The 27,410-nt window shown below is 40.0% G+C and overlaps 1 protein-coding gene across 12 annotated transcripts in view; it reads right to left on the bottom strand.

Annotated features, from left to right (window-relative positions):
- Window positions 1–14,750: 14,750 nt before the first annotated feature.
- The window catches only part of LOC139608757 (calcium-activated potassium channel subunit alpha-1a), an 85,976-nt gene continuing 73,316 nt past the window's right edge, over window positions 14,751–27,410 (bottom strand). For 4 of the 12 annotated variants that reach the window (XM_071462805.1, XM_071462806.1, XM_071462809.1 and 1 more), the window contains 9 exons: window positions 26,899–27,091; window positions 25,855–25,968; window positions 25,560–25,652; window positions 24,449–24,579; window positions 23,440–23,634; window positions 21,123–21,241; window positions 20,754–20,975; window positions 17,959–17,987; window positions 14,751–17,065 (listed from right to left, as the gene is read on the bottom strand). In XM_071462805.1, the coding sequence (XP_071318906.1) occupies window positions 16,914–17,065; window positions 17,959–17,987; window positions 20,754–20,975; window positions 21,123–21,241; window positions 23,440–23,634; window positions 24,449–24,579; window positions 25,560–25,652; window positions 25,855–25,968; window positions 26,899–27,091 (1,248 nt within the window). In that variant the 3' untranslated portion in view covers window positions 14,751–16,913. The remainder of the gene's footprint in view (window positions 17,066–17,958; window positions 17,988–20,753; window positions 20,976–21,122; window positions 21,242–23,439; window positions 23,635–24,448; window positions 24,580–25,559; window positions 25,653–25,854; window positions 25,969–26,898; window positions 27,092–27,410) is intronic. The other 8 variants (XM_071462807.1, XM_071462814.1, XM_071462813.1 and 5 more) reach the window with 3 other exon arrangements.

The following is a 27,410-nucleotide window of genomic DNA, read 5'->3' as shown; positions in this document are numbered from 1 at the left end:
ATACGGAAATTAGACTCAGTTCCTGTCTAGGAGCCAATTAGAAAGAATAGTAACAACACAACAAAGGAGGCTTCAGTCCCCTGCAGCAGTGTCTCCTTTTCTGTTAAAGAAAGACATGAAGGAGCAGGGCAGGAGTCTCATGCCACCTGTTGGATCGTCCACACATAGCAGCACAGACCCAGATGCAAATTCATCTGCTTTCTGACCCTCATCTGACCCTTTCCTCACCACATTTAGTTAAATTTTTTTTTTATTTTATGCTAATTTAGTGGTCTGGTTGCATTACATTCACATAATAGACAGTCTACAGAGAGTGTCCTATCTAATAGGTTTTAAAGGACTCAAGTATTTTAGCAGTATCAAGATAACTGTGTGCTGTGAGAAGAGCACGGGGCCCGACATGGCACAAACAGCTTGGTCTCAGCTTCAAAGAGCCTTAAACGTCAATTTTCACCACACACAAGAGAATTCTCACTTTGCAACCTGCTTGCTCTCATCGATGTTTGGCTGCTATGCTTGTGGCTTTCCGATCAGTAATCATTTAAAAAAAAATAGGTAAGCATCTGGACATTTAGGCCTCTTAATTAAAATACTGGTGTTTTTCCAGTTTAAGAGAAATCATGAAAAATGGCCTGTCACAGCAAGCTTCTGAAACCAGATGACAAAGCTGGATGACCGTGCGGGGAGGGTTTCCGAACAGAAACACCAGGCTTAATAGTTGTTAATTAAATTTAATTGTTCAAAGCAAAATCACGATGCTCAAATAGCACGGCTTAAACGTTAAGCAATTTAAAGGCAGATTGCTATTACCTACTTATTCTTGATTCATTTCAAACATATTGACTAATCTCATGTGAGGAAAATGATCTACAGCTTAATTTCTTTCACTCGTACGGCGCTCATTGGGGGGAAGGGATTTACACAGAAACAAATGTGCCATTTAAAATCAATATACTTAGAGAGCCATGCAAATTCAAGATGTGCTGTTGCAATGTAAGCTAGTCCACCTATAAGCATTACCAGACTTCCAGCATCACTCGCCAGTATCCGGAAAGATATACAGTTGCAAATGTATGTGTGACACGATGTGCTTTGAAATAAATTCCTCGTACACTGAGCCCTTGTGATTTGTGGTCTCAGAGCAGAGCATCTGAGCTGTAGTCTTGTATTTCAAGTATGTTTTTAGTTGTGCCAAGATGTTGCACCACTCATTATTTTCCTCAGATTTCTGAAGCACCGTCGTTTATCAGGGAGATTTATTGGCAGATGGACCTCCAGATGTTTTGAGTATCTTTTGCAGAAAAAGACAGCGCATGCTTTAAAAGTTAGGCTACAATAGCACTGTGGACATGTTGTGTTTTAAAGAGAAACATATGCAGCAGATTAGATCTGAATACATGTTGTGTTATTCAGATACTTTGAGCTAATTAAACTAAATCCAAAAACTTCAGTCGATGTTTCCCAGCGTCTGGTCTCCAGATCTCATGAGAGTTCACAGCCTCCTTGTTTTCTGTCAAGAAAAATAGAGCTGCTTTCTTTACAACAAAACAAAAATGAAAATATTTCTTTTTTCTTTTGAGAGGTCCAAATTATACAACCAAAATTATATAACTAAACCAAACAAACGGCATTTAGCCATGCTGAGAGCTATGCTTTTATTGGCTCAGGTTTTGATACCTCCACTGTTCTGGCTTCTTCTGTCCACCCCAATACCATAGAGACAAGAGGAGACTGTCTTTCCAGGAATAACGACAGCATCAGAAATGAATCAATTCGCAATTTATGCTAAGTGATAATGCCCACTGGCAGCCACATTTCCAACTAACGTTCAACATTTTTTTTTTTTTTTTTAAAGCATGACCCCAATGGTTTCATAACCTTAACTAAGTGTTTGATATTGTAACCCTGAAGATGGACCTTAACAAAGTAGATAAGACTATTTCAGAGTATATGTTTTCAAGCTTTTGCACAGTGAAAATCAAATCCCATTTACCGACATTATGGAGGCAGTGGGAGAAAAAAATAATATCTCTATATGGCTGGATACCACAAGTGTTTAGTAAGAAATACACAACTTTTCAAACTGAGAGAGGATAATCAACTGAGTCATGGGGGTTGCAGCCTAGCAGCTGCTAACATGATACATTACACAGATTTAACTCCTTAGATTAACCTTAAAGTCAGCTCTTTGAAATTATCCTAATATTTTCTATTTCAGTACTTTTCCATTAGTGCACAGACGACAGCTATTTAAGAAGTGAGAAGTTAAATAGTGCTGTTACTTCTGTAATAGACTTGCGACTAGTTGTAAAAATAGTCATATTCATAGGAATAAGTGAATGCATATTATATTAAAAGACCTCTGAAGTGATAAATCACTGCAAATGAGTGGGGAAAAACCATCTTGGTGCCTGACACTATTAAACTAAAGTTAACATCTGACCCCTGAGTCTCGCTGCTACTCGATTGTAGCACCCGTCACGACCCCTGTGATGAGATTATATAGCTACTGCACGGAAACTAGAAGAAAACAGATGTACAGTGTCATTTGACTTAGTTATGTTTTGCCTGTTTCTCTGTGAGGTTGATTTGATTTTTCAGTGACTGATTCAAGTTTGAGCGAGAATAATGCATCATTGTTTGGAGGTAAATGGCTGCTTTGAAGGAGCCAGCGCAAGGATTTAGTCATTTAAGAAGAAAAACAGAAACAGTTGTGTGTGTCTGGTGATACTGAAATAACCTTGGGAGTGGAGATAAGGAGCCACGGGGCCACTTTTGTTGTCACTAACAAAATGTGACATTTGGGTATTAGAGCTGTTTCAAGTCGGCGTGCATAAGAAATTTGTATTTGAACAACTGGCTCTTTCCACCTCATGATCAAGCAGGAACAGGTTTGGCCCAGTGCTTATAGTGGATGTATCCATAAATTATCATCAGAGAGCTCGCTGCTGTTATTGTACGGCTTCACCCTCTTCACATTGAGTTTCAGCTCATGTTCCACTCCTCTCTCCCCTCATATCTCAGCTGCGACTTTGTCATGCAGCCAAGCACGTAATATGCTCTGAGCTCTGTATCATGTCCAATTATAATTAGCTTTGTCAGGCCTGAGCCCTACAACCCTCATGCAGATAATATGATAATATGTCTTCATAACCAAGTGACCTTACATGTGCAATATTTCTCTCCTCCTTAAGATTGCGTGTCAATAAAGTAATGGAGTCTGGGAGGCAGTGGCAGGGGAAGATTTAGATGATTGGGCTCTCAGGTGCAGTGATGTATAACCGTTATTATTCTACCTGTCGGAGTTGTATACACAGCTGAGTGCAGCATGGCGGTGGCCAGGGAGAGAGCCAGGCTTTCAAGGGAGGCCTTTGTTAATAAGCCTTTAATCCTTCGTTAAACCCACCACTGAGGGACACTTTCTCATTTTCACTCAGATTTTTAAGTTGAAATAGAGAGTGTTGTTATGAGAGCACTGTAGTGTGTGACATTAATAATGCTAATCCCGTTGATTATTTTGGATGTCAGTAAGAGGGCACGTGTGACATCTGGTGCAGAAAAGTGAGCTTTTTAGTCAATCAGTTAGTCAATCGACTGAAAATGATGGGTCGATGTTTGATTATCTTAATTTTAGGGTGATTTTTAACATCTGGCCATGACGGATGCTGGATGAAAAGCTTCATGGCATTAAACAGGGTCTTCGTTTTTTACTTTGTCATTGAATTGTTTGAGAGTTTGAGTCATTTATAAAACAAATTGCCAAACATTCACATTAATAACAACTTGTAGAGTTTTTAATGTCACACTGGTGAGCACGCCTTTGTCACGAATAACTTGTGCTGAATATTTACCTCAGCTCATGGCCTAGATGTGTTCAGCCATGCAGATGTGTTGCTTTTCAGGCAGTAGCAGAGGTCAGCTAAAACACCAAATGCATTGACATATATGTAATAGCTCTAGTATTCCCATGCGCTGTTACACCTCACCCTGGTGTTCCCACCCTGTGGTTGATGGACCTAACTGGACAAGAGAGGCTCTTTTAGAGAAAGACGGCAGTGAATTCCTGACAGGCCGAGGTTTCACTAACACTGACGCAACGTAATGAGGGAGCCAGAGGTGAGGCCTATCTCAGCACGTCCGCGTGGATTTCCCTGAGTGATTGATGTGTTCCAGTCAAATGAAACAGTGGGCTGAGTGATATGACACTTGTCTCGCTGTGACACACGTGTTCGCGGCTAACGCTTATTGGTGTTGATGGGCCCCACTCCACTCAGCCAGCCAGGCACAGTTATTTTGATCTCTTGTTCTTTTATTTCTGTCCCCCCTCTTGCCTGTTTTCTGTCTCCTTGCCACATCAAATCAGAATTTAGAGATGGAGGCAGGACCCCTCAGGTACCAGCTTATTAAGCATCAGGAGCTGAGACAAGATGAAAGTAATAATGGGGACCAGATAGTCGAGTGGGCACCTAACATCTCAGGTAGGAAGTGACATTTGGGATTTTACTGGTGAAAGGAACTGAAGGCAGAGCTTAGATGGCTTCAAAATACATGAGTGTCTCTGTTGTCAAATTGTCAGATGGACGATTTTTAGGTTGTGATATATTTTGCTAAAGATGGTTCACATGCTACATTTACAGGTATTGTGCTTTTAACTGTGGATTAAACACAATTTGTGTGTAAAATGATAACAAACAAAATAATGTCTAGGGTGACATCTTCAGTTTGATTAATAATCCTAAAAAACAAGACAATATCACATGAAACAGAGAAATGCTGCTAATATTCACATAGAATCAGCAGGAATTAGCATATATGTGACATTTTTAGCCACGCTAACAGCTTGCCATGGCTTTTGGGGTTGCGGTGACAATTGATCGGTCTTACGGTCCACCACTTTGGTTCAGATTAAGATATCTTGACAATTATTTGACTTGTCATGAAATTCTTGTTTCCTAGATTACGTATCCTTTGGCACCTTCAGCATTTGTGGTTCAGAGTGAAATGTCCTGACAACCATTGAATGAATTGCCTGAATATTTGGTGCACACATTCATGTCCCTGTCAGGATGCGTCCAATTAGCATACGGACGTTAGCATCTAGCTCATAGCACCACTGTGCCTTAGTACAGACCAGCTATCATGGATGTGGCCTCTTAGTCTTCTGACTTTCTAAATGACTTGACATGATAAATATTAACAGGAAATGGCTGTCGATTCATTTTTTGTTGTTAAATTGATCGACTGACGAATCACTTCAGCATTTCTGTAACTGACAGTTGGTACACGTTTTACATGGATGTCATTTTGATAACAATCTTTATAATGGCTTCAATTGCTTGAACTAGTTGAACATCCAATAAACATTACCATCCAATAGAGCTTTATCAGTTAATTGATTTATTGTATAATTCTTTGCAAGAACTGGTGTGAAAATGACTTTAAAGGTATCTTTCCAGGCTGTTATCTTGCTGTCTGCACTGAAAACATTTCCCACATCAGATGCCCTGTCTTCCATTTCAGCACCCATGAATCACACACTGATACACACTTATGGTCTAATTACTAATAATTGGATTAAAGTGATTCCAGATTGATCAGCGTCTAATTCTGAAATTACTGCTCCCTTTGAGAAAGCTGCTGTGTAAAGTCTGGGAACGCTCAAATTTCTTTTTTTTTTTTTCTCTTTCTAAATGCCTGGTAGATGTGGGCGACAGTTCCAGTGGTCACAAGATGGTCGCCATCAAACACTATCCCCTTCTGGTCTCTGTGACAGCTCTCATTATTGGAGGCCACCAAATAGTTACCAACTGATAAAAGCATATCACACTGCGGAGGAAATTGAATTCTGGAGGACATAAATTCTAACAGGGAGAGATCATAGTCAGAAGCTAATTTAAGGAAGATTAAATTAATTTCAATGACATCCATTCTATCTTGACGAAGTCGGTACATAACATAATGTAGCTCTGTTGCCTTGAGATAAGAGGATAGTCATTTTAGACTGGGCACAGCAGTAGCTGAGGATCAAGCCCTAATCCCATTGCTGCAACCTTTTTTTTTTTTTTTTACAGAATATCATGGAGGATACAGAGTGTCTGACAACCATTATTCAGTAAGGGGATTTTAAAAGTCTTTCAGTTTAGTGTGATAATTTAATTGACTGCTGACCCAAAGCCTCAGGACACAACTTGCTTTCATACTGAGCCAGCTCAGTTTTCATGTTCACAGTCGTATTTCTTATTTTCTGTTTAGTCTCACATCAAAACTAGATGTCAGTTTATTATTTTTCAAAGAAAAAAAAAATCAAGTCATGATGTCTTTCTAGCTGAGGTGTTAACTTTACTTGGCACTGTACATACACCTCTTCTTCTGCAGTGGAAAATGAGCCCAGGCTAGCCTCTGTTATACCGGTTTTCTTTCTGTTTTTCTGCTTCTCAAAAATTCGAGACGGTGCTTGAATTTGTGAAGATAAACAATGATTGTAATTAATTTGTTATCATACAAAAAAATTTCCAGGCAGGGCAATGCGGGCAGATCATTGCACATGACTGTGATTTCTTGCACATTCATAATATCCACAAATACTAAAGTCATCTTTCCAACTGTTTGTCTGCACTGTTTGTATGATACTGGATGGGTAGTGTAGGTACAAAAGATTTTCTTTATGCTGGAGAAATTGTATCCATTCAAATATTGTTACAAATTCATTCAATTTGTTATAATTCAATTATTCAATCGAAATCTCAAATATATTACTACTAATATTGAGTCATTTTTACAACACAACATCTGTTGTATGTTACTGTTAGTTGCATGCCTTCATACTTTGACTGTGTGAGTCGAGCTGTCTAAATGGCTAATGAATTACAGATGAACATTGATGCAAATGAATCTCCCAGAAGTCCCTGGCTAATACGGCAACCATTTAAAACTTTAATCAATAACCCTGAAGTTGAGAGCGTGCAGGCGCTGCACTTGTTTGGTCACAATAAACAGAATGTAGAGTGCAGCCTCCTCTAAACTATGTTGACAAGCACAGTCACGCTAAATCACTGGAAGTGAAAAATAAATGTCTGCATAACTTTATCAGCTGCGCTTCCATGTTTCCTGTGGGAGTGGGAGGATATCAGCAAAAACAATGGTGGAAACGAATGATTTATCTTCTAAACTAATACTCCACTCCTCTCCTACTGGTCGTTTTGGGTAATCAGTGGTGGAATATGTGCTTTATATAAATATTGAAGCCAAAGTAATATTTCATTAAGTATTACATGCCTCACCGACATCTTAATGTCAGTCAGTTTGCATTTGAACCTGTCTTAACATCTTCTACTGTATGTAAACATTTTCCTGCTTCAGCTGCAATGAATGCACAACCGTTATGTAACCGTAATGTTTATATTTCCGTCAATCACATATCATCATCAACTGTTTTTATGAAGAAATAACATATTTAAACAGATGAAAAAAATATTCTATGATATAATTATTTAAAAACTATGAATACTGATAAAATACCCCAAACATAGTAAATCTGCAGACTATTATAACCATTGGTGATTGTTCTGTTCGAGTCAGTGAAAGAGAAGAGCCTGTAGAGATAGCAGAAAGCTAGCTTTAGTGCTAAGTGTCACATCTGTTTGAAGGCAGTTTCCTCCCTTGACACAATAATGACCCTGAAAGGCTAAAAGCTCATCGTAGTATGAAAACCTTCATTAAATTCACTGAGTTGTTCTCCTTGACACATTGGCACATTATCTTTGCTGTTTCTTCCACAAGGTAATGGATAATACATCTTCTGTCATACATAACCTGTGCATGACTTTGATAGGCCTCACATTTCACAATCAGGCAACCTGTTTTCATTTACTCTCGTGTAGAAACATACGTATGTATACATATATATATGAATGTCAGACAAGTGTGTTCTTTTCTGCTGTTATACTGACACAATAGCATTTTATTACCCTCCTCCTCATCTTCCGTGTTCTCATGAATTTGGCTCTGATCCTTCCCTCCACCTCAGACAGATGATGTGTAGATGCAAGCTTTGGTTTTCCCTCATCTGTCTCTTCCTCCCACTATCCCTTTCCTGCGCTCCATCTTTCAGAACTGTAACCTACGGTCGCCAGCTGTGCAGGGAGCCCCAGAGTGTATTTACGGCGAGCTGCACTTTATCACACACAGCTGCACAGCTGCCAACATTACTCTGAGCGTATTCGGGCCTCTCTGCCTCTGGTCATGTTTTTTTTTTTTTTTTTTGTGCCGGTGAGTTCCTTCACCGCTGCTGCAAGCTTCCTTCCCCCCAGCTGCTGCCCTGCTGGAGAAGGTGGGGTGAACTGTTAATGGCCTGTAGAGTACAAACAGCGGTGCCCACTGCTGCCACTGGGCATGCTTGAAGCACACCTTCCAGTAAAAACACTAACCACCATTCAGAGTTTTAAATAATTCTTGTCATGCAGGGTTCAACAGTACTCTTTTTGTCCTCCAACTTTCTGCAAAAGCAATGATGTATCAATTGTTGGTGCTACTCTCTGCTGGCCTCTTGTTGATATTTTGATACGGCATTAAAATATCTTCCCCGTGTTTGCCCCGGTAACAGCAGAAATCTGTCCTGAGACTGCAGGGGTCCTGGTGATGAGCTGCCTCCTTCCCTGCCGACCTCTTGTCCCCAGGCGGACAGAGTGGAATACATTCCCCCCCTCTCTCTTATAGGGTCTCCAGTGTCCTTGCAGCCTATCAGGAAGGAGAGATCTCCACCCCTCCCCCCTCTTAGCATATCAGGGGCCGTACATCTTCCAGTGGTGCAGAGCTTTATGCAAGGTGACAGCTCCTCACACTTCAGTGTTCGGATCACCTCAAGTAGCTCAGATATATAAAAAATGAGCACACTTCCCACCACGGTGACCAAATGTAGATTGACTGAGGGTATCCGCAGGCCGCGGCACCCTTATCCTCCTGTCCTGACAGAACAGGCCTGCTGGTAACTCTCTACATAAGAGAGAACAGAGTCTGGAGACACATCAGAGGGGAAAGCTGGCTGCAGACAGAAGGGGGGGGGGGGGCCGGTAGTGATGGTGGAGGGGAGTGAACACTTTGAAGCCATTGGAGGTGATGTCAAGTTTGCTTAGACTCAAGGATGGTGTTTGAATATGCTGGCCACTAATACGGCACCAGTATCTCTGTCCTCATCTCTGTTTTCTGTCACTATGTACAATCTGGGCTCGTCTCCTCGGCTCCTGACAATGTCCTTTCACATCATGTTATTCCACGCTCTGAGCTGCAGTCAGCAAGCCGTCACTCAGCTTCTTTGTTTGAAAGTCAGGCCCATTTTTGCCGTTAATGCACTCGCTGCCTGTATTGAAGTGACGGGAATACGCTATCTGCTTTCCCATCAGGAAATCATTGGCGGCGGAGCTGGAATATCACTCACCACTCACCTTATTTACACCAGGATGTAGCTACGTTCTCCGCAATCTGACAAGTGGCATTTTGTGTGCAGAAATTTAAGACAAGGACCTAACCTGCTGCTCAGAATGTCTCTTTATAAGAATGTTCTTTCCAAATTTCTATAATGTATACATCAGCACTATACACCCATATACATTTCCTGCTGGTAGCAAAAATGCACTCATCCACCAATTTTTTTCTGAGCATGTAAATATATTTTATTCCCCATGGCTTTGTTGCTGTTTGTGTACGGTCAGCTCACCCTGAAACCTTGCTGGAGAGAAGCCTAAAAATAACAAAGCATGTTAGATTTCCTCTAATTGCAAAGTTGATGTAGAAGGCATGGCTCAGCAGCATACCACGTTCAGCCGCTGATCCCTTTAAAGAGTGCTGTCTAGACACATAAACATATTTTGAAGGTCAGACTCGACATATTGTTCATATCCTGTCTTTTTGTAAGGTTTTCTCTTTTTTTTTAATATAAAGCAGTTTAACAGAAACATGTATTAATTAAAAAAAATATTTAGTGTCATCATCTACCACACCAAAGGTAAAACAGGACAAAAAGCCACGGTTTAGCAGAAAGGTCAGAACCATTTTTGAGTTTATTCAGTTGCTTGTTCACAGGGGATAAAATCAGCCATCACTTTATGGCCACAGAGCAATCAGACACAGCCCTCCAGTGTCTTCATCTGACTCTTCTGCCCCTGTCAAGTCCTCCTTCAATCTGGAAGTCTGAGCAGTCGCGTGGAGGTTGACATGATTGCCTTTAAGCAGCCCCTCTTAGCCAGTGACACACAGCTGCAGCCAGGCACCTCTTCTGACAGTAAGAGCACCATGATGGATTGCCTTGCCAAAACTGCTGATCAAAGGAGGTCGAAGTTCATATGTGTGTCTGGCTGCACTAGGTATGTGCAATCACCAGAGATGGCTTTTCCTGTCCATACGTCTGAGCATTTTCTTATTTTGCTGATAGCTGCCCGATTTAGCTGCAGAGTAATTATGTCATTAATTATTGGAAATTTATCAAATATATATATTTTAAAAAAAAGCTACATTTGAATTTATTGATCTGGAGGGTTCAACTGAGCCTCAGAATCCTAATAAAGCACAAGCTTCTGACTTGCCGATATTGCGGCAAATACTGCTTACTCTTTGACCAGTATTCATACGTACATTAATACACATAAAATGCCATCTTAAGGCTGCAGAAGCGCCGTGCTGAAAAGAGCAGACATTTAAAAGTTTCTGACATGTGTCGGACTACCATTGAGACACTGCCACTGATGTAGGTGGAGCTGACAGCATCCCAGCCATTGAAGATGGCTCTGGGACATACCAAGTTTGGTATGTGTCAGCTCACATTGTTGTCAGGATACATCCTAAGTGAAGTCGGAATATGTAAACAGCCTCATTAAAAAGGGAATATATATGAAACATTTTGGGTGGAGTGATGGGAAAATGTTCTTTGAAGTTTGCCCTCGCTCTCCTCAAAACTACAACACGACAACATACACTATAGATCATTTAAAAAATAGAACATATTCTCCAATATGCATGCATGATAAGGAGTGGATAGTGTTTACTCTTCATATATTTGATTGACAGAGTGAGCTGAGTTGAACTGCTTCCTTGGTTGGAAGTCAAAAGTGTGTAATGTTGTTCCAAATGGTCACACTCAAAGGCAGAGTGAAAAGCCTGTCACAATATCCTTTAGATATGGGGATGATAACGCACATTTTCAGCCACTTTCTCCTGGAAGACACTCATGGTGTTGCACTCGGTTGTTCATACAGAAAGTTCCAGAAATGGTTGTGTGACAAACAAAAAAAGAGAGGTAAAGCGGCAAGAGCAGTCCCTTCTTACTTCTGTCGGCCAATCACTGCCTGAAGTTGGTGTGAATGGAAGATCATCGGTTTTTGAAATAGACAGAAGAAATTGTCGGACACAACCTCCCCTCAATCTGATGTCGGTGAGGTGTCAGTGGGTGGAGCCATTCAATCATCCAGCAAGCACTTCTGATGAAGCATACGGGTGTGGATTCAAGTGTGTCTGAATGCTCAGTAGATAATACACATAACCTAACAAGAGCAATTTCACAATTTGGGGTTTGAATTCTTTGAAATAACTTGATTCAGGAGGAAATGATGCGGAGTGAAGCGTCCCTATCTAAAGATCCTCACTGGAGAGGAAGACTTTTTGCGGTTAGGTAGCTGAGGAGTCTTATTTCTGGGCCACATTCACATTAGTGACATTTATCATGGAGAGGGAAGATGGTATAATTAGCTTGTCAGTCTACTTTAGGCTGAGCTAGTGCTCTTTGTGAAGAAGAATGGACTGCAAGCCCAAGGAGCTGACAGCCAGTCGATAATGTGGCAATTAATGTCATAAATAATTCCAAAGCCAATTATATTAAAATGGACCTCACACTCTAAAACAGCACTTTATTTCCTATCATTTTATGATGTGTTCGATATCAAACAGCAGGAGCAGATTTTTCTCTTTATTTCTACATATGGCCGGCATATGGCGAAGCCATAATGTGAGGCATAAAAATCAGAAGGGCCATGCAGTAGATTTATTTCTTGATTTAGTTTGCCTTTGACTTACGAATGTCTTCCTTATTGCTGAAGCATCACCCGCGGTAAAAAGCAAATACAAAGTGTAAAACCACTTTTAATCAAAATTATATTGCCTCCATGTTGCTAGCTGTATAAAATGGCTACAACTCATAAAGATTGTGAGTAATTTAATGGCAGTAGTGGTTAAATATATCAAATGCTCCTTCTGGCCTTGGGAGGGTCAAGCCCAGTGTGATATATAGAGAAGACTGTGATGGCTGAAGGTCGTGTCAGCTTCTTCTGCATAATGCATGAATCCTGTAACTCTCTCTGACTCCAATCTTCTGAACCTGAACCTTGGGATGAAAATTTTACTAAGTAAATCAGCGAGCATGTTGGCATTTCTATTAACCTCCAGTGTGGTGCTGACAGAAACGTGAATCACAGTAAATAATATCTTGCAAATTGTAAATCATGTTTACAACTTGGGCTGAGAAGTGATGTTATGGGATACTGCCATCTGTTTGCTGTTTGTTACTGCTAATTTCTCTGCACAGAGGCAAAAGAGAAGGTGAGGTGAATGTGTCAAATTATAATTTAAAATCAGGAAAAATCTCCTTGCTGGCGTTGAAACAAGTTAGAGCATTTAATCCTCAAAACAACCCATAAAAATTCAAAACATTTGTACTTGACACCTACAAATGGTATTTTATTTTATATTCACGTCAATATGTTCTATGATAATACAGGTTAGATTTAGTTTTTGATGAGTGGTATTTCCCACTTCAGCATGAAAATAGCCAGGAGCTTTGATTTATGCATGCATGGAGTAAAACAAAAGAAAAGGAAATGTTGACCTTTACAGGGAACATAAAGGGTCAGTGCAGCAACTGTGCCTTACAGGCAAATTGCCTCCCAGTGCCGGTGATCTATCCTTACAACAGGGATGAAATTAGTTTTTTGTTGGTTCTCTTGTAGAAATTTGCAGAGGCACAATGTTTCTCTGTGTGCACAGGTCACCTCGCAACAACTATAAAAAAAGAAAAGCTGTAGTGACGGAAACGGTAACAGCAAAGTTTTCCTCAATTTAGATCAGATTCATGGAAATATTCAAGTGGCAGTGCCGAGAATACTTTGTTTTAAACACTGCGTGCAAACCTTGGAGCTCTCCTGCCCTCCTTTATTTCTGTATCAAAGGGTAAACTAATGCAAAATGTATATGGCCCTTGGCACAAAAGATGGTGGTGCAGCTCGCTACAGGAAGATCTGTGTGCTAAAAGCTTGAAACATCTGTGTAAACACATGGCCTTTTTCCAACCATGTAGACAATGTTCTCATAGCCTTAAGATAGATGTCCGAGGCAATATACCTTGCCCCGGGGCTTTGAACATCTGAAAAACCTTGAGCTTCAAGCTATATCCACTTTTAATATTCCAACTTGATGGGAAAGTATAGAAGAATTTAACCTATGGCTTTTATTTGACTCTTGTTGTTCTAAGCATTTTATCAGTCGCACCAGTGCTGAGTGAGAATGTTTTTTTGAAATACAAATACAGAAGTTTTAATGATGCAGTAATATTTTACAGCTGTTTTTTTGACAGATTATTTTCAAGTTTTAGGGATTATACAGAATAGGGTTTGGAAAGGCCGGGCAGACACAACAAAAAAGAGAGGACCTTCTGCCTTTGTTGTTGTTCTTTAATTCTGTTAATAGCCCAGGGTAAAGATTTATCTGCTCTTGTCAATTTACCTCAGCCTCAATATAAAGCACCAAGGTCAGTTTTTCCTTGCCTGGCCCACAGGATTAAATTGTCATGTCCCTCTAATAGGCAGCACAGGGAATCATTAGTCCAGCTCAGCTGCCTGACTGATAGGCATTTCAGTCCAATCATGGGAGTGTGCCGCCACAGGCCAGCCAGTATTGACACTGTGTCAGGACTGAGAGGGGACGCCTTAATCAGCCAGGACACTCTCAACATTGATTTGACAAGCTGCCGTAATGACCCCCTTGTTTTGGTAAAGGATCACTGTTTATCCAGGCTGGCATTGATGCACTTGGAGTGCCGCATTGTCATGGAAACTATTATCACCAGCCAAGTCTGTGCAGCTGGGCAAGAGTTGTCTTTAAAGGGGGAATCGTGGTTTTGTGTGTATGTGTGTCCATGTGTATACTTTAACGACCCCGAGAGATTTTACTTACCCTGTTATTTTTTGTAAGCAGAAACAAGTAATATGATGTGAACTAAATTAATTAAATCACTGCATAGAACCTTTATTTAAAGTCCATGAAGTGAATATAGCTCTTCTAATAGTTGATATATATATTGTAATCAATGAGGTAGCTACATGTGTTTCTTTCAAAGAGCTGATGCTGCAGCTGGCAGGAGGATCAGGGAAATCAGAGGCCTCTGTGCGAGGTGTTAGACTATAAATATTATTGGCATGCTGACCGTCTCCCACAGTGCCATGGTGTGTAAAATCGTTAACAAGCAACATGATGGGCCCTCTCCATCCCCAAGGTGAGAATGTGGAGAGTGTTTTTATCAGCCATTATCCCGAGGGTGCAACGAGGTGTCCCATGTCACATGATGTCTGGTTGTCAGCAAGTGCCTCCTGTCGTCATCACAGAAGAAGATTTTATATATAAAATCCCTCTTTGACAGACAAATGTGTAAAATGTAGCCTAGAGCTGCTGTATAGTCTTGTTTTCATGCGTCTGAGAAAATGAAAGACCTGACATACTGTAGAACACAATACATCAGCTTTTAATTTGTGAAAATACAAAATGAAATCATGTACAATTTATGTACAAGCCTATTTGTACAAGACAATAAACTGTATTTATTATCTGATATTATGACATAGTCAGAAATATCAACTTAGCACTGTCATTGTATCCACAAGTCGATGTGCTAAAAGAAAAATGCACAAAATAATACAAACTAGACTGCAATGCCGAATGTCTGTCAACCCCACAGGTACTGGCAAACAAACATCTCTCAAACAAGAACACACTAGAAAGAAATAGTTTACATTAAGCTTTACAGATTTCTTCGAAGAGTACATAAAATGAATTGATATCAGGCTCTGCTATTGATGATGGATCATTTAAAAGTAGTTTTAAGACTTTTCAAATTATTTACTACAGTTCTTTTTTTTTTTTTTCTCCAGGGAATTAAAACCTCATCTTAAGAAATGGTCTCTGAGCTGGCTAGATGGAAAGCAAAGAGGAAAGTACATTTCTCAGTTTCACAGCAAAAGTAAATTTTGCTTAAATCCAGCTAAACTAGAAGCCTCTTTTCGCAGCAGTGGGTCTTCTGGAGTCCTCCGCTGGCTTCAGCACTGCCTGGCACATTACTGGCACTGAGGGATGGATGGCTTGGATGTTCCAGTGCCAGTAAAAATGTCACAACCTCTCTCTTTTTACATCCAACGTGAATCCTTGGCTTAAATGTGGCGTATCTTCTGTAGATTAGGGATTTTATAAATTGCTTTTTTTTTTTTTCTTTTTTCTTTTTTTTTTTTTTTTTTTTTAAGTAAAGTGACAACAGTGCCAATATAGCTATGTTGTTATTCAAATAAGACATGATTGATAACGATTCTTAGCTCTGTATTCTGGCCTCATGTGGTTACAAACTCTTACAAACTGAAACAAATGAAAGATGCTTCATCAGATACGTAATCAATCACCAAGATGGTTTACCAACAAAACTCAATCAGAACACATAAATAGCCAAAACCACTTTTTATGATAGAGCTGTTTTTTTTTCGTGTATCTACAAAAAGCATGAACATGTCTCATTATGGCATTAAGATTGGTCATGGAGTACATACAAGCGCTTAATGGCCTCCAAGACAATCCTGTGTCAGGCAGTGCTTACAGCCAAAGGAGGACTTAAAGATGCCCACTTCATGCGATATGTGGCTTTCATATTCAGCTCACTTAAAGACTTATAATATGGCGCCATGCTATATCATAGATTTTGGCTTTACTGTCTATGGTATCATAAGTAAATGAATAACTCTGCCATGTTAAAGATTTTTGGTTATGTTATAATGTTGCCAACAAAACAGCTCTATCATATTAGGCTATTACCATTAAAAATGTTTTACACCTGGAGCAACTTTTCAGATACTTAAAAGCTTTTCTCAGTAAGATTTCTGGGATTTTTGGACATTCCAACCAAACGGTGACATGAACACATTTATAACAAACGACTCAAAAAGGCAAAGATAAGACAAATATAAATGGATAGAGATAAGGCTGGAGCCAAATGCCATTTACACATGGACACTGGCCATTGTAACTGTCACAAATGTTGTGAATTAGCTCCAAATGGCAAAGGAATCACTGAGAGTCAGTCACTAACAATGCCATTGTGGTGGGGTCGCAGCTGGATGTAAAATACACATTTGAACATACTGTACAGAATAACTCTGCAGCACTGGGTAAAGTAAATGCAGTAATAGTAGTAGTTGTTCATCGACAGCTAAAAAGGCAACTTTTACAATTGCAAAATTTGATCCAGTAATCATAATAATAACCTCTTTTAGTAATAGTATTTTTACATCGCTCGTCTCCTTCAAGTGACCCTCATTCCCCAAAATGGAACAAAAAAAGTCATGGAGTCTGGTCACCACTAAAGATTAGCTGTGCAAACTAATAGCTGAGTGGTTGCGACACTTGACTATGATTGTCTTTATGAATATTTTTATGTATGACTGCTTGTACAATAAGCTTGCTGCAACGGTGACTGAGGAAAGCAGTTCGTGTTCGCCTCATCTAACGTCAACTGATGATTTATGTTTGCAGATGAGAGGATGTCCTGAGTCCCAGTCCGACACCTACACGATAAATCTTCTGGGAGTCCAAGCGTCCAGGTGTCGGCATGGTTTCGTAGCTCAGCACTCGTCTTCTGCTTCTCTGATGGGTGGAATCAAGCTGCTTGTGGATTTACACTGACTGACTTGGTTGACGGCGAGAGTATTCACAGGCTTGATCTGTATGGTCCTCAGGTGGGTATTCTCTGGCTCATCTGTAAACCATGTCTTTTCTGAGAAAGAGCCAAAATCATATAGAGACAAAGAGGAGGGACATGAGACAGTTAATGCTACATGGATATCAATTACAATTTCAGTGTCACCAGTTTGTTTTGTTTGTGTTTTAAGAACACACAGAACATTGGGAGGACACTGTACATTTTAAAAGTTATCGTTTGAAGTGATGGTGTAGAAAGAAATTCTGACATGATAAAAATAAGCTCTGAGGTGGAGTTTTAATGGCAGATGAGTGTCATTCAATGTCCCCTTGTCCCTGTTTTCACCTCTGTTATGTCACTCATATATGTACCAGACTGCCATTGAAGCATGCTGTTTTGTTGGGTCAGCAGACATGCAGGTCAACACTTCAACAAAATCTGTTTTCATACTTCACTGTACTAAATTAGAAGTTAATACTTTTAACTTCACAATTCATACATGAGGTGTTTTTTTTTTTTTTTTTTTAATCTTTTTGAGGGGTTTCAGGCTTTTTGGCTTGATGCGACTTTCTTTTGTTATAGAAGGAGATAAGTAGTCTGGCAGTGTAAATCACTAGTGATTCATCCAGTTGGCAATGTCCACAGTCATGCATTTTCATCAACATGACTTGAGGCTGTGGTGCTACAGTACATTAACACATATGCCAGCAGACACATGTTGCCAATAATAAAACATCAAACATGACGTGATACAGAATAAAGTAGAAGTAGCATCAAACCATTCAGCTGCAAACACACAGTTAAACCTACAGTGAGAGGTACCGCATAGGTCATAACCATGCGCTCCTGATGCAGCCATTTGGGAACATCAAACTACTTGGCTTTCATTCAGAGGCCAAAATGTCAGCAAGGACATGACCGTGTTCGATGCATTATTTAACATCATGCATAATCATTCACTTCCATACCTTGGCCCACTCTATTCATCCTTGTTGCACTTTGGAAAAAGAAAGTAGTACACTAAATGTAAGCTAAATGGGAAATACTAATATGACCATTAATAACAGAAACTGCACAGTGTGATGATCAGAGGCATAAAAACAGCAGATGCTCTCATTATGGATGTAGAGTAGGTTAATCAGTGGGGTGCAACCAAACAACTCAACAAAAAGTAAAGAAAAACAGAACATGGATCATGTCAGAAAATCTTTAAGTGCCATTATTATGCATATTGCCACTGTAGCACGCATCAAGCAGCCATACTGTATCCATGCCTATTGCCAAAACAGTTGGGGGATGATGTCCATGTTTCAGATGTAATTTAGAACCCAATGAGCAACATGCAGCTAACATAACCAAATGTGTTATATAATGTATCTTGGTATCAGCACAAAACAAGAGGCCTCAGCAATTTCATGTTGAAAATAAATGTTTTTCTCTAAAATGTGCAATGTAAATGAATTTGTGCAGCTTTTTTTGGCACAGATTACTAACCATAGAAGGCCTGTAGTGTTCATTCAGCAGCTCTGAAAACGTAACATGTGCTCATTCATTCTTTTTTAAAGAACATCAAAGAATATCATATTATAATAGAGTGTGAATATTTTCTCATAGAAGCAATAGTATGTTAAAAAGTACATGGAGAATGCATACCTCTGCCAATTCTGCAAAATCCTCTAAATATGTTAACAACAGGAAACATTTAAATATTTGTAATATTTGTAATTTAAATACACATGATGACAGACAGTAATGCTCATCAACTCAAACCTACATCCTGTCTGGGAATACTTTGGCTCCTTGAACACTGAAACGAGTTAGGTAATTTCAATTTATTATGCTATTGTATGGCCAACCATTGTCAACATAGCATGCTGGATTGTGGTTGGATTCTCTCATTTCCCCGACAATGAGATGGTTTAAACGTACACGCAAAGTGATGGTGAACCAGGGCTTTCTGGCTGAAGAGCCCTCCCACAGTGTCTGACCAGACAATTTTGGAGACCATGTCCAAACCATCTGTCACAAAAATGCCTCCCCAGAGTTGCGGCCAGAGGGTCATTGGCTGTTGTTGCAGTGGCAACTCAAAAGCCTGCTGCTGTACACTAGTAGTGATGAAAGTCAGCAAGCTGAAGGAGGTTTTTTCAGGCTTACTTGTCAGGGGGTTCAAGTGTGATCTGAGAGTCTGGTTTGTTGACTTATGGATATAATCTCTGCCTTTTTTGCAGATGATGTAATTCTGTTTGCTTTATTGGCCTTCAGCACACACTGGGGCAGGTTCTTACAGAATGTTGAAACATGTGCACTTGCTTATTATAAGTCTAAAATGTAATTACTGGTAATCAAACCAAGTAAGAATAACCATGTTGTTAGGTAGGCAAACATTCACTAAAATGCCTTGAAAAAGAGCTCAGCAAATATAAAATAACACTGAGATGTAACATTCACATGTGAAGACAATATAATTATAATGGTGGTGTAGCTTTATTGATAAGTGTAACATTTGCTGCTTGCAGATATCTTGACATAATTAATACCCCATATAGTAAAAGTATAGCATTTGAATGTTAATGGAAACAAACAGGCATTAAGAGGACATGATGTTCAGTATTTCATAGACATGACAAAATATGAACTTTTAAGACATGTCATTTTAAGTGCAGTTCAAGTACAATAAGGTTCAGCTTTTATTCAAACAAAACAAACACAAGTTTCAACAGAGCAAAACTTGGAATGCTTTAAGGTTGAGGGACTCAGTGACTATATCACAGAGGTGAGAGTTGTTAACACAAGTATAATTACAGCTAAAGGGTTTGAAATGTTTGCTAATTCCTACTCTCAGGGGATATATTCTGCCCTATTATACATTGTGTTGGCCCATATCAAACATATAAAAAGTACTTTATTTGGCTTTTAGGGCCCTTCCTTCACATTTTAACCAAGATGGCATCATCTCACATTGGTTTTAATCCCTTTTTGGAGTTGGCCCTGTGTGTGCAGGTAAGAGCACTACAGTGAAGTCAGCAAGGACAGTTTAAATGATAGTGATGGTGGAGACGGTGATCTAGGTGAACCTCAATAAACCTTAGGTATGATTTAAAATAAATTCAATAAAACCAGGATCAAAACAAGGTCAGTAGCTCATTGGAAACAGACAGAATTCATCACTGTAGAAACAAACACTGCATTGGCCCTGTCTACATGTGTATTTGTCTCAAAGTTTACTGTAAGGAAAATGTTGTTCAGATATCTTGCTTTTAACTGCAGATGGCTTTTGGATGGATTTCTAAATATCAAAAATGTGTCCCATAGTGAAAATCAAGAAAAAGTCTCTTAAATCATGACAAACAAGAATTATGGAATTATTCACAGCCCTGGTAAAAGTGTAATGTCATTCTTGGCATAAAAAATGTACAAGAATGGAAAATTCACAACCACAGGAACAACCAATGAATGGAAAAAAAAAAACCTCAGTGTGTGGGGTCCCCCAGGAAAGACAGAAGCCCTTTATGGTTGCTTACTTTGTCCTTTGCCATGGATTGGCCCTGCTCAAGGGGCAACTGTTCCATATTACATGGTGTTATTGAATGCATACTAAGACATAAAAATAACACATACGTACACATTCAGACAAACATACACACATTGCCAGCCAGACATGTTACTGTCTGTCTGAACCCTGCAAAAGGACACAAAGGACAACACTGTTGGCAGGCACTGTTCACGGACATAGAAAGTCAGAGAGCTTTAGAGGGGCACATACTTTTGTTTGTCTCGTGAGTCCCTGCTTTTGGTGCGGTTGGTGCGGTTGGTGGTTGGGATAGAGTGGACAGAGGAGCTCTTTTTGCTGGAGGAATGGGATGAATGGGAGGAGTGGGAGAGGCTGGTTCGAGACTGGCCGGCGTTGTGGTCAAACTGCATCAGGCAGAATATCAGGTCTGAGGGCACCAGCTCAAATGCATATGGTGGATTGGTTATGACATACCTAGAGGAGAGAGGGAACAACAGATGTGGGGGTAGTTCTAAATATAGTATCAGTATAAGTCTTTTTTTTATTTTACAAAGCCTTATTTTATTTGTGGATCCCAATTTTGACTGTATAATTTCAAGGACTCATTAGGTCTGTACTCACCGTTTGGTACACTGGCTTTGTGTGTTTAGATGTGCGTCTCGTAACCGATAGATGCCAAAGCACAGCATGTTGTATGTTTTCAAGGCTTTACAAAACAGGTCACCATAACAACCACCATCCTGAAAGAAAGAGACAAAAGGACAGTGCAGTACACAGTCTGTATTTTAACAAAAGCAACACTAAACATACATATTCACATATTACACAAAAAGAAGTCATAATAATCATTCACATGGACTAAATCTACCTCCAACATTAAAAATTGGTCCTGAACTGGCCCCTGTTTGTCTGCTACAGATGATGATGGTGAAGAAGATTTAAGTTATTCAGAAATTCTTGAGATAACTTTAAAGGCTCAGCAACACCAGCATTCAAAACTGCTAAATTTTGCAGTGCAATTAATTAATTTCAGTGGAATCAGTGCATTGATAATCAATGGATTCACACTGGAGGGAACTTTGACAAGTTGTCTTGATAGTGCTGACCTTTAAGGGAATGATGGAGAGATGTGAAGTCCTAAATAGAGGAAGCTATCTCAGGCTATTAGCTGTGTTGCACCATCCAGTTTTATTTAATCCTGCTCTGTCTGAATATAAACCGCTCCACAAGAGCATGTTTTTTAGACCTGAGTCACTGCTCTTGGATAAACTGTGTTGATGTATTTTCCTGTTAGCAACTGAGTTAATGAGCTGCAGTTTGCAAGATAGCTTGCATGGCTTAGTTTTCCCTCTTCAATATCTCTTTATTGAATGAAATGATGCACAATCCTGACAACAAAATGGCAGTAACGTTAAACGTAAGATTTCGTAACACACCTTTTTAAGGCAATAACTGTAATCAAGCACCTCCTGTAGCTCTTACTGAGACTTCTACACTAACAAACTGGTAGTTCATTCCACTTTTCTTCAGCAAACTGTTCCAGTTCTCTCAGGTTTGATGGATGCCTTCTACCAACTGTGACTTTTTCTATAGATGCTCAATTGGATTAAGATCAGGACTCATAACAGGCCACTTCAGAACAAGCCAATGTTTTTTTCTACTCCATTCTTGGGTGCTTTCAGATGTGTGTTTTGGGTCATTATCCTGTTGGAGGAGCCATGACCTGCCTGACAAAGCTCTTGGACGCTGGGCAATATTTTTCACTCCAGAATACTTAGATAATCTTCTGATTTCATTGTGCCCTGCACAGATTCAAGGCACACTGTGCCAGACTCAGTAAAACAAGCCCATAACATAACTGAGCCGCCAGTGTCCTACTCTTTCAAAGCTTCATTTTTTTTCTTCTGCGAACATAGAGCTGATGTGACTTATTAAAAAGCTCTAATCTTGTCTCATCTGTCCAAAGGACATTCTCCCAGAAGTAGTGAGACTTGTCTACATGCACTTTAACAAACCACAGTCAGGCTTTTTTATGTTTCTCTAAGTGCGGTGCTTCCGTTCAATCTGGGGTCAATTTTCCTCTTGCGGCCATGTCCAGGAAGGTTGGCTATGGTCCCGTGGACTTTAAACTTCTGAATATTATTAGCAGCGAGGTCACAGGAACATCAAGTTGCTTGGAGATGATCTTAGTCTTTACTTTGACCATGCTTGGCAAATATTTTCTTCCTTATCACTTCAGATGTCCATGTCCAGTGTGGTAAACAATGATACCAAACAGCACAACCAGGACTTTTAGGGTGAATGACTGACTATTAGATTGAAGATACCTGTGAGACTAACAGACAAAGAATAATCAACTTGAAGTATCACTGCAGTTACTACAAGTACCAATAATTTTGTCCAGGCCAATTTAGGCCATTTTTCTTTGTAAAATAAGCAAGAATTCAGCTCATTTCACAGCTTCTTTGCTTTATTCTTTGGCAAACCAATCAGGCATGCAGGCATGCATGACAAATGCTTTTTATTTCAACGCTTTTCAGAGCATTGTTTCAATGAGGTGCAAGGGTGCCAACACACATTATTCATGTAAAATGATTTTTTTTTTTTTTTACTCTTTTAATTTTTTCACCCCAAAGTCTTTATGGGCCATAAACTACAGGGCTGTAGACTACAACTGACATCTTATAATGTATGAATGTGTGACCACGAACTGTAGTATTGCCAGGATTGTATTTCACTAAAGGCATTTGTCTGATGAGGATTCCTTAGGATTAAAACTCTAAATTTAATTGTCGCAGGACATAAAATCCTTGTTACTTATCTGAACTCTGTATCACAGCCGTCCCTGTTAATCTGAACCCTTTCACTAAAGTCAGCTCCCACAATATAAGCAGACAAAGATATGCTTAGGCCTTGGGTGACAAGACCAGTCACTTACCCCGAGATCGGCAAAGGGCCCGTCGTACAAGGCCAGCTGTGCCACGCGACACCTGTCCCTGTTCGCCAGGGTCTGTGGCGTGCTGTAGCCACCCCGTAATGCATTCTCCTCCGCCAGCAGCCCCTCCAGCTCTGGGGTCGCCCCGCCTGTTACCAGCGTCCGGATCAAGGTGAGGATATTATCATTGAAGTATGTCTGAGGAAATGAAGGTAGAGAGGGTTGAATCCTTAAGCAAACGCCAGCAAAGTCACAACTGAACCTCCTCAAAGTGCCAGCCAGCCCGTATGGTGCTATCTAACTCTTCTCTGTCACGTCACATTGCTCTGTGCACTGAGTGAAAAGACAGGAGGCACCAATTACTGCAGGTTACTCTCACTCGCATCAGAGAGGAACACAGGAAGTCCGTGTACACATACGTGCTTGTCCAGGCATTTCCAAAGCTAAACAGCAGATTTTTAAAAAATCTGCTTTACAAACTGCATGTGAAGCCTGAAGACACACCTTCCTCAGTGTAGTTTTTAATTCAAACCCATTCTTGCTTTGTTAATTTTAACAAGGGCAAGTGTCTGCCCTTTTCTCTGCACTGCAGTCTCTTGTCTCCCCCTGCTTGTACAGCACAGTGACATCTCCCTCAGCTGCTGACAGCACTATTGACTAAGATGATGGATGAGGGCTGTCCATTAGGTAGCATTACCTTTGTCTACACTGGAGCGCACTTGAAGGCAGCTTTGCTCTAACCTCACTCAAACTGAAAGGTAGACAAATGAAGCCATCATACCTAGGACAAGTTCCAGTCATGTCATCTATTGTTTTAACGAGAGCAGAGTGCACCTACATTTTTTTTGAGGGGACCAGAGGTATTCTGCCATCTGCCCTACTATCAAAAACACAAGATCCTTTTGCATATTTCAGATCACTGACAGATATGATATGTCACTGCACAAAAACCTCTATCATAATCTCTTTATATCTACAGATTAGTATGCAAGCTAAATCGATTCTGACTTACAGCACTCATTAAGGAATCCAGCACACTGACTGCGAAGGCTGTCCCACAGGCAAAAGGCTGAGTGAGGTATAACTCTGTGTCTGGGTCGTCGTCGTCATCTTGGTCCAGGAACTGAACATTTGAGTCATTCACTATGGAGTAAACATATATCTCATTAGTTATTTAAATTCTGCTTGTTTTTTTCTCTCCACACTAAAACCAGATCTCATGGATTTGTTTGTGGATTGAAAAAGCATGAATTGTGTGCTTAAGCATACATCAGGCAAATACTTGACTGACATGGAGAGGAGGACACAAAAGTACAGTGGTTGTGCACACCAGTCAGTAGCTGCAGATATGGACTGTATTAGAAATTTTGTTGGACAAATTCTCCTTCATTTCTTAGTCCTAAATTTGGACAAAATTGTAGTTTCTTTCAATCAGCTGTAGTAAAACTGTGTCTGGTCTTTGTGTTTGGCCTCGTGACCAACTTGCCTCTGCCACATTCCATATCCAGGCCATTCATGCACAATCATGACACCATGCATATTGTCAAAGCTCCAGGCCTTGATTCAAAGTCCTCCTGAGGTCAATATCAGGAACACCAATATGCCATTGTTTGTCTTGTAAATCCAAGACAGAACTTCCAATTACTAGTACTTGCATGTCAAAACAAATGAAAGTATCTCATTGCCCCAGAACCTTCTTTGAAGATGTCTGTGAGCACAAAAACACATGCAGTAGCTGGAAGAAAAGTAATGATGTAAAATTTAGTTGGAGAACTGCTACTTCTGTGAGGACAGAAATAAATGTCAGTCATATCGACAGGGCTGAGATGAAAGAAGGGCCAGAGAATGTGATCCGACAGAAGATGCTATGAAAACAGCCACAAGGACTTCTGAGGGATCAAAGGCCTTGTAATTCTTAGAAAAATAAAAGGGAAAATTTTTGCTTTGAGAGAAGGGGCCAAAACAAGACAGGCAATTTCAACCAGAACCAAGGGTAAAATGTGCTCAAAGTGATGCTATGGGAATGGACTGAGCCTCTTGTGCAGCAAGAGAAATCAAAAGAAAGCTGATATGGAGGCAGCAGCAGTTACAACACTGCAGTACAGGACAGAGGCACTTCTTACCAAGCTCAGTTATCATTTGTATGCTGGTCCCACTGCTTTTATCCTGACTGAATGAAATCACAGGCAGTTTTTTGCCTGGCTTTGCTAATGGTGCTAGACAAGTGTTGAGGAAAGACAGTTACTGGAGCATGTCAACAAGGGACAGAAAACATAAAAACTCAACTTTTAGTATGGTTAATCAAATGTTGACAGCCTCTAATTGTAGATCTGTTTACAACTACTTAACTGATAAAAAACAAGCACAGTAGAGCTAGCATATCAATCATCTGACACAGATATACAGCAGCAATCATACCTAGTTCTGTTATGATGGGAATATTTGCTCCGGTTGTAACAGAAGTCTGCCTTACTAATCCATGGACTGGGCTGTTTTCAGGAGAAGATCTATCCATCCCTGGTGGTGTGAAGCCTAAATGGATACACACATAACATAAAACACATTCTATTAATGCAATATTCAATACTTCATCAGAGGCTACAAACAGGCACATCAGCAGAACTAATACACTGGGGCTATTTCATCCATTCCCTGCTACTGCTAAAGCATAAAGTTGCTGAGTGCGATGTTACCGTATTCTTGATACTAGTCTATATATTAGTCTATATATAATAAATGTGACATACTGCTCATTTTGTTTCCCTTACATTGTGTGTGCATGGAGATGGAAACCTTTTACGCACACACACACACACACACACACACAAAGAAAAGCATGTACAGTATGGAGCCATGAAATAGAAAATAAGTGACACAAGATTGAATTCAGATTGACTTGACATTGCTTGCTTTCCTCAGACTGACAAGTAAGCACATTAAATCAGTGATGCTGTATGTATTATACATAGACCGTGTTTTGACATCCATCACTTACTGCTGACTAAGGCAAATGCGAGGTCATACACACATTAGAGGAATAATGAAATTTGCAGGGATTTTTTTTCCTCTGTCTCCTCAGGTCAAAAGGTTTCTAAAAGCATTTCTCTCAAAGTCAAAGAATGACCATTATTGAAGGCCATCTCGAGCTTCACTTGCTGGTTTGAAAGCTTTAATGTGCAATATTCATAAATTATACACATTATACAAAGCAGTCGTGGATACTGCAAAATGAAGATGTGTGTAAAGCCAGGTGACGCTGTGGTGCCAATGCTGTGTTTGTTGCCACCAATTAGGTTTGTGAAGAAAGCAGTTGTTACAGTAACCTGAGGAATAGTCAGTAGGGTTTAGTGTCAAATGCAGTGACACCAGGTCAGCCAGGCAGCACCCAGTGAGGGATATTCTCTGTGCCAGGGCCCTGTCCCTTACAGGCAGTGCAGTGAACTATGATAGGGCACTCCTTACCTTGGGAATTAGCCTGCAAGACCCCGATGCTGTCGTCAAACTGCATGGATTTGATGTTGAGTGACGCCAAGATGCATTCTTTGTCCTGCAGTGATGCGTCGTCAATATTGTTCTGATTGGCTGACAGAATGACACACATGTCGCAGAGGTTGATGTTGACAGCCCTCAGATCTGCCCGACTCAACGGTGTGCCCTTTGATAGGAAGTGAGGGAGAGAATTTGTTATCTCACCTATGTGATAGTAGACGTAAAGGAAAATGTAGCTAAACTGCAATTTCAATTGCAGTTCTAATCCTCAAAACTTATTCAGCTCTGTGCTCCACAGGACTGAGATAAGTCAAGGATGAGACAATATATTAATAAATATTGAAAAATCCTTATCCAAATATCCTTATACAACATCTGAGTCATACTAAGGCCAACTATGAAAATATTAATTGTGTTTGGATAATGAATATTTTAAAAATACATGCAGTATTAACATTTTGCATCCACAGTGGATATTTTGCAGA

The sequence above is a fragment of the Trachinotus anak genome, unplaced genomic scaffold, assembly GCF_046630095.1.
Source record: "Trachinotus anak isolate AG129_WGS33_773 ecotype Australia unplaced genomic scaffold, CSIRO_AGI_Tana_v1 ptg000025l, whole genome shotgun sequence".
Taxonomy (NCBI): domain Eukaryota; kingdom Metazoa; phylum Chordata; class Actinopteri; order Carangiformes; family Carangidae; genus Trachinotus; species Trachinotus anak.
The sequence above is the reverse complement of the archived record's forward strand: the minus strand, read 5'-3'. Positions and strand labels throughout refer to the sequence as shown.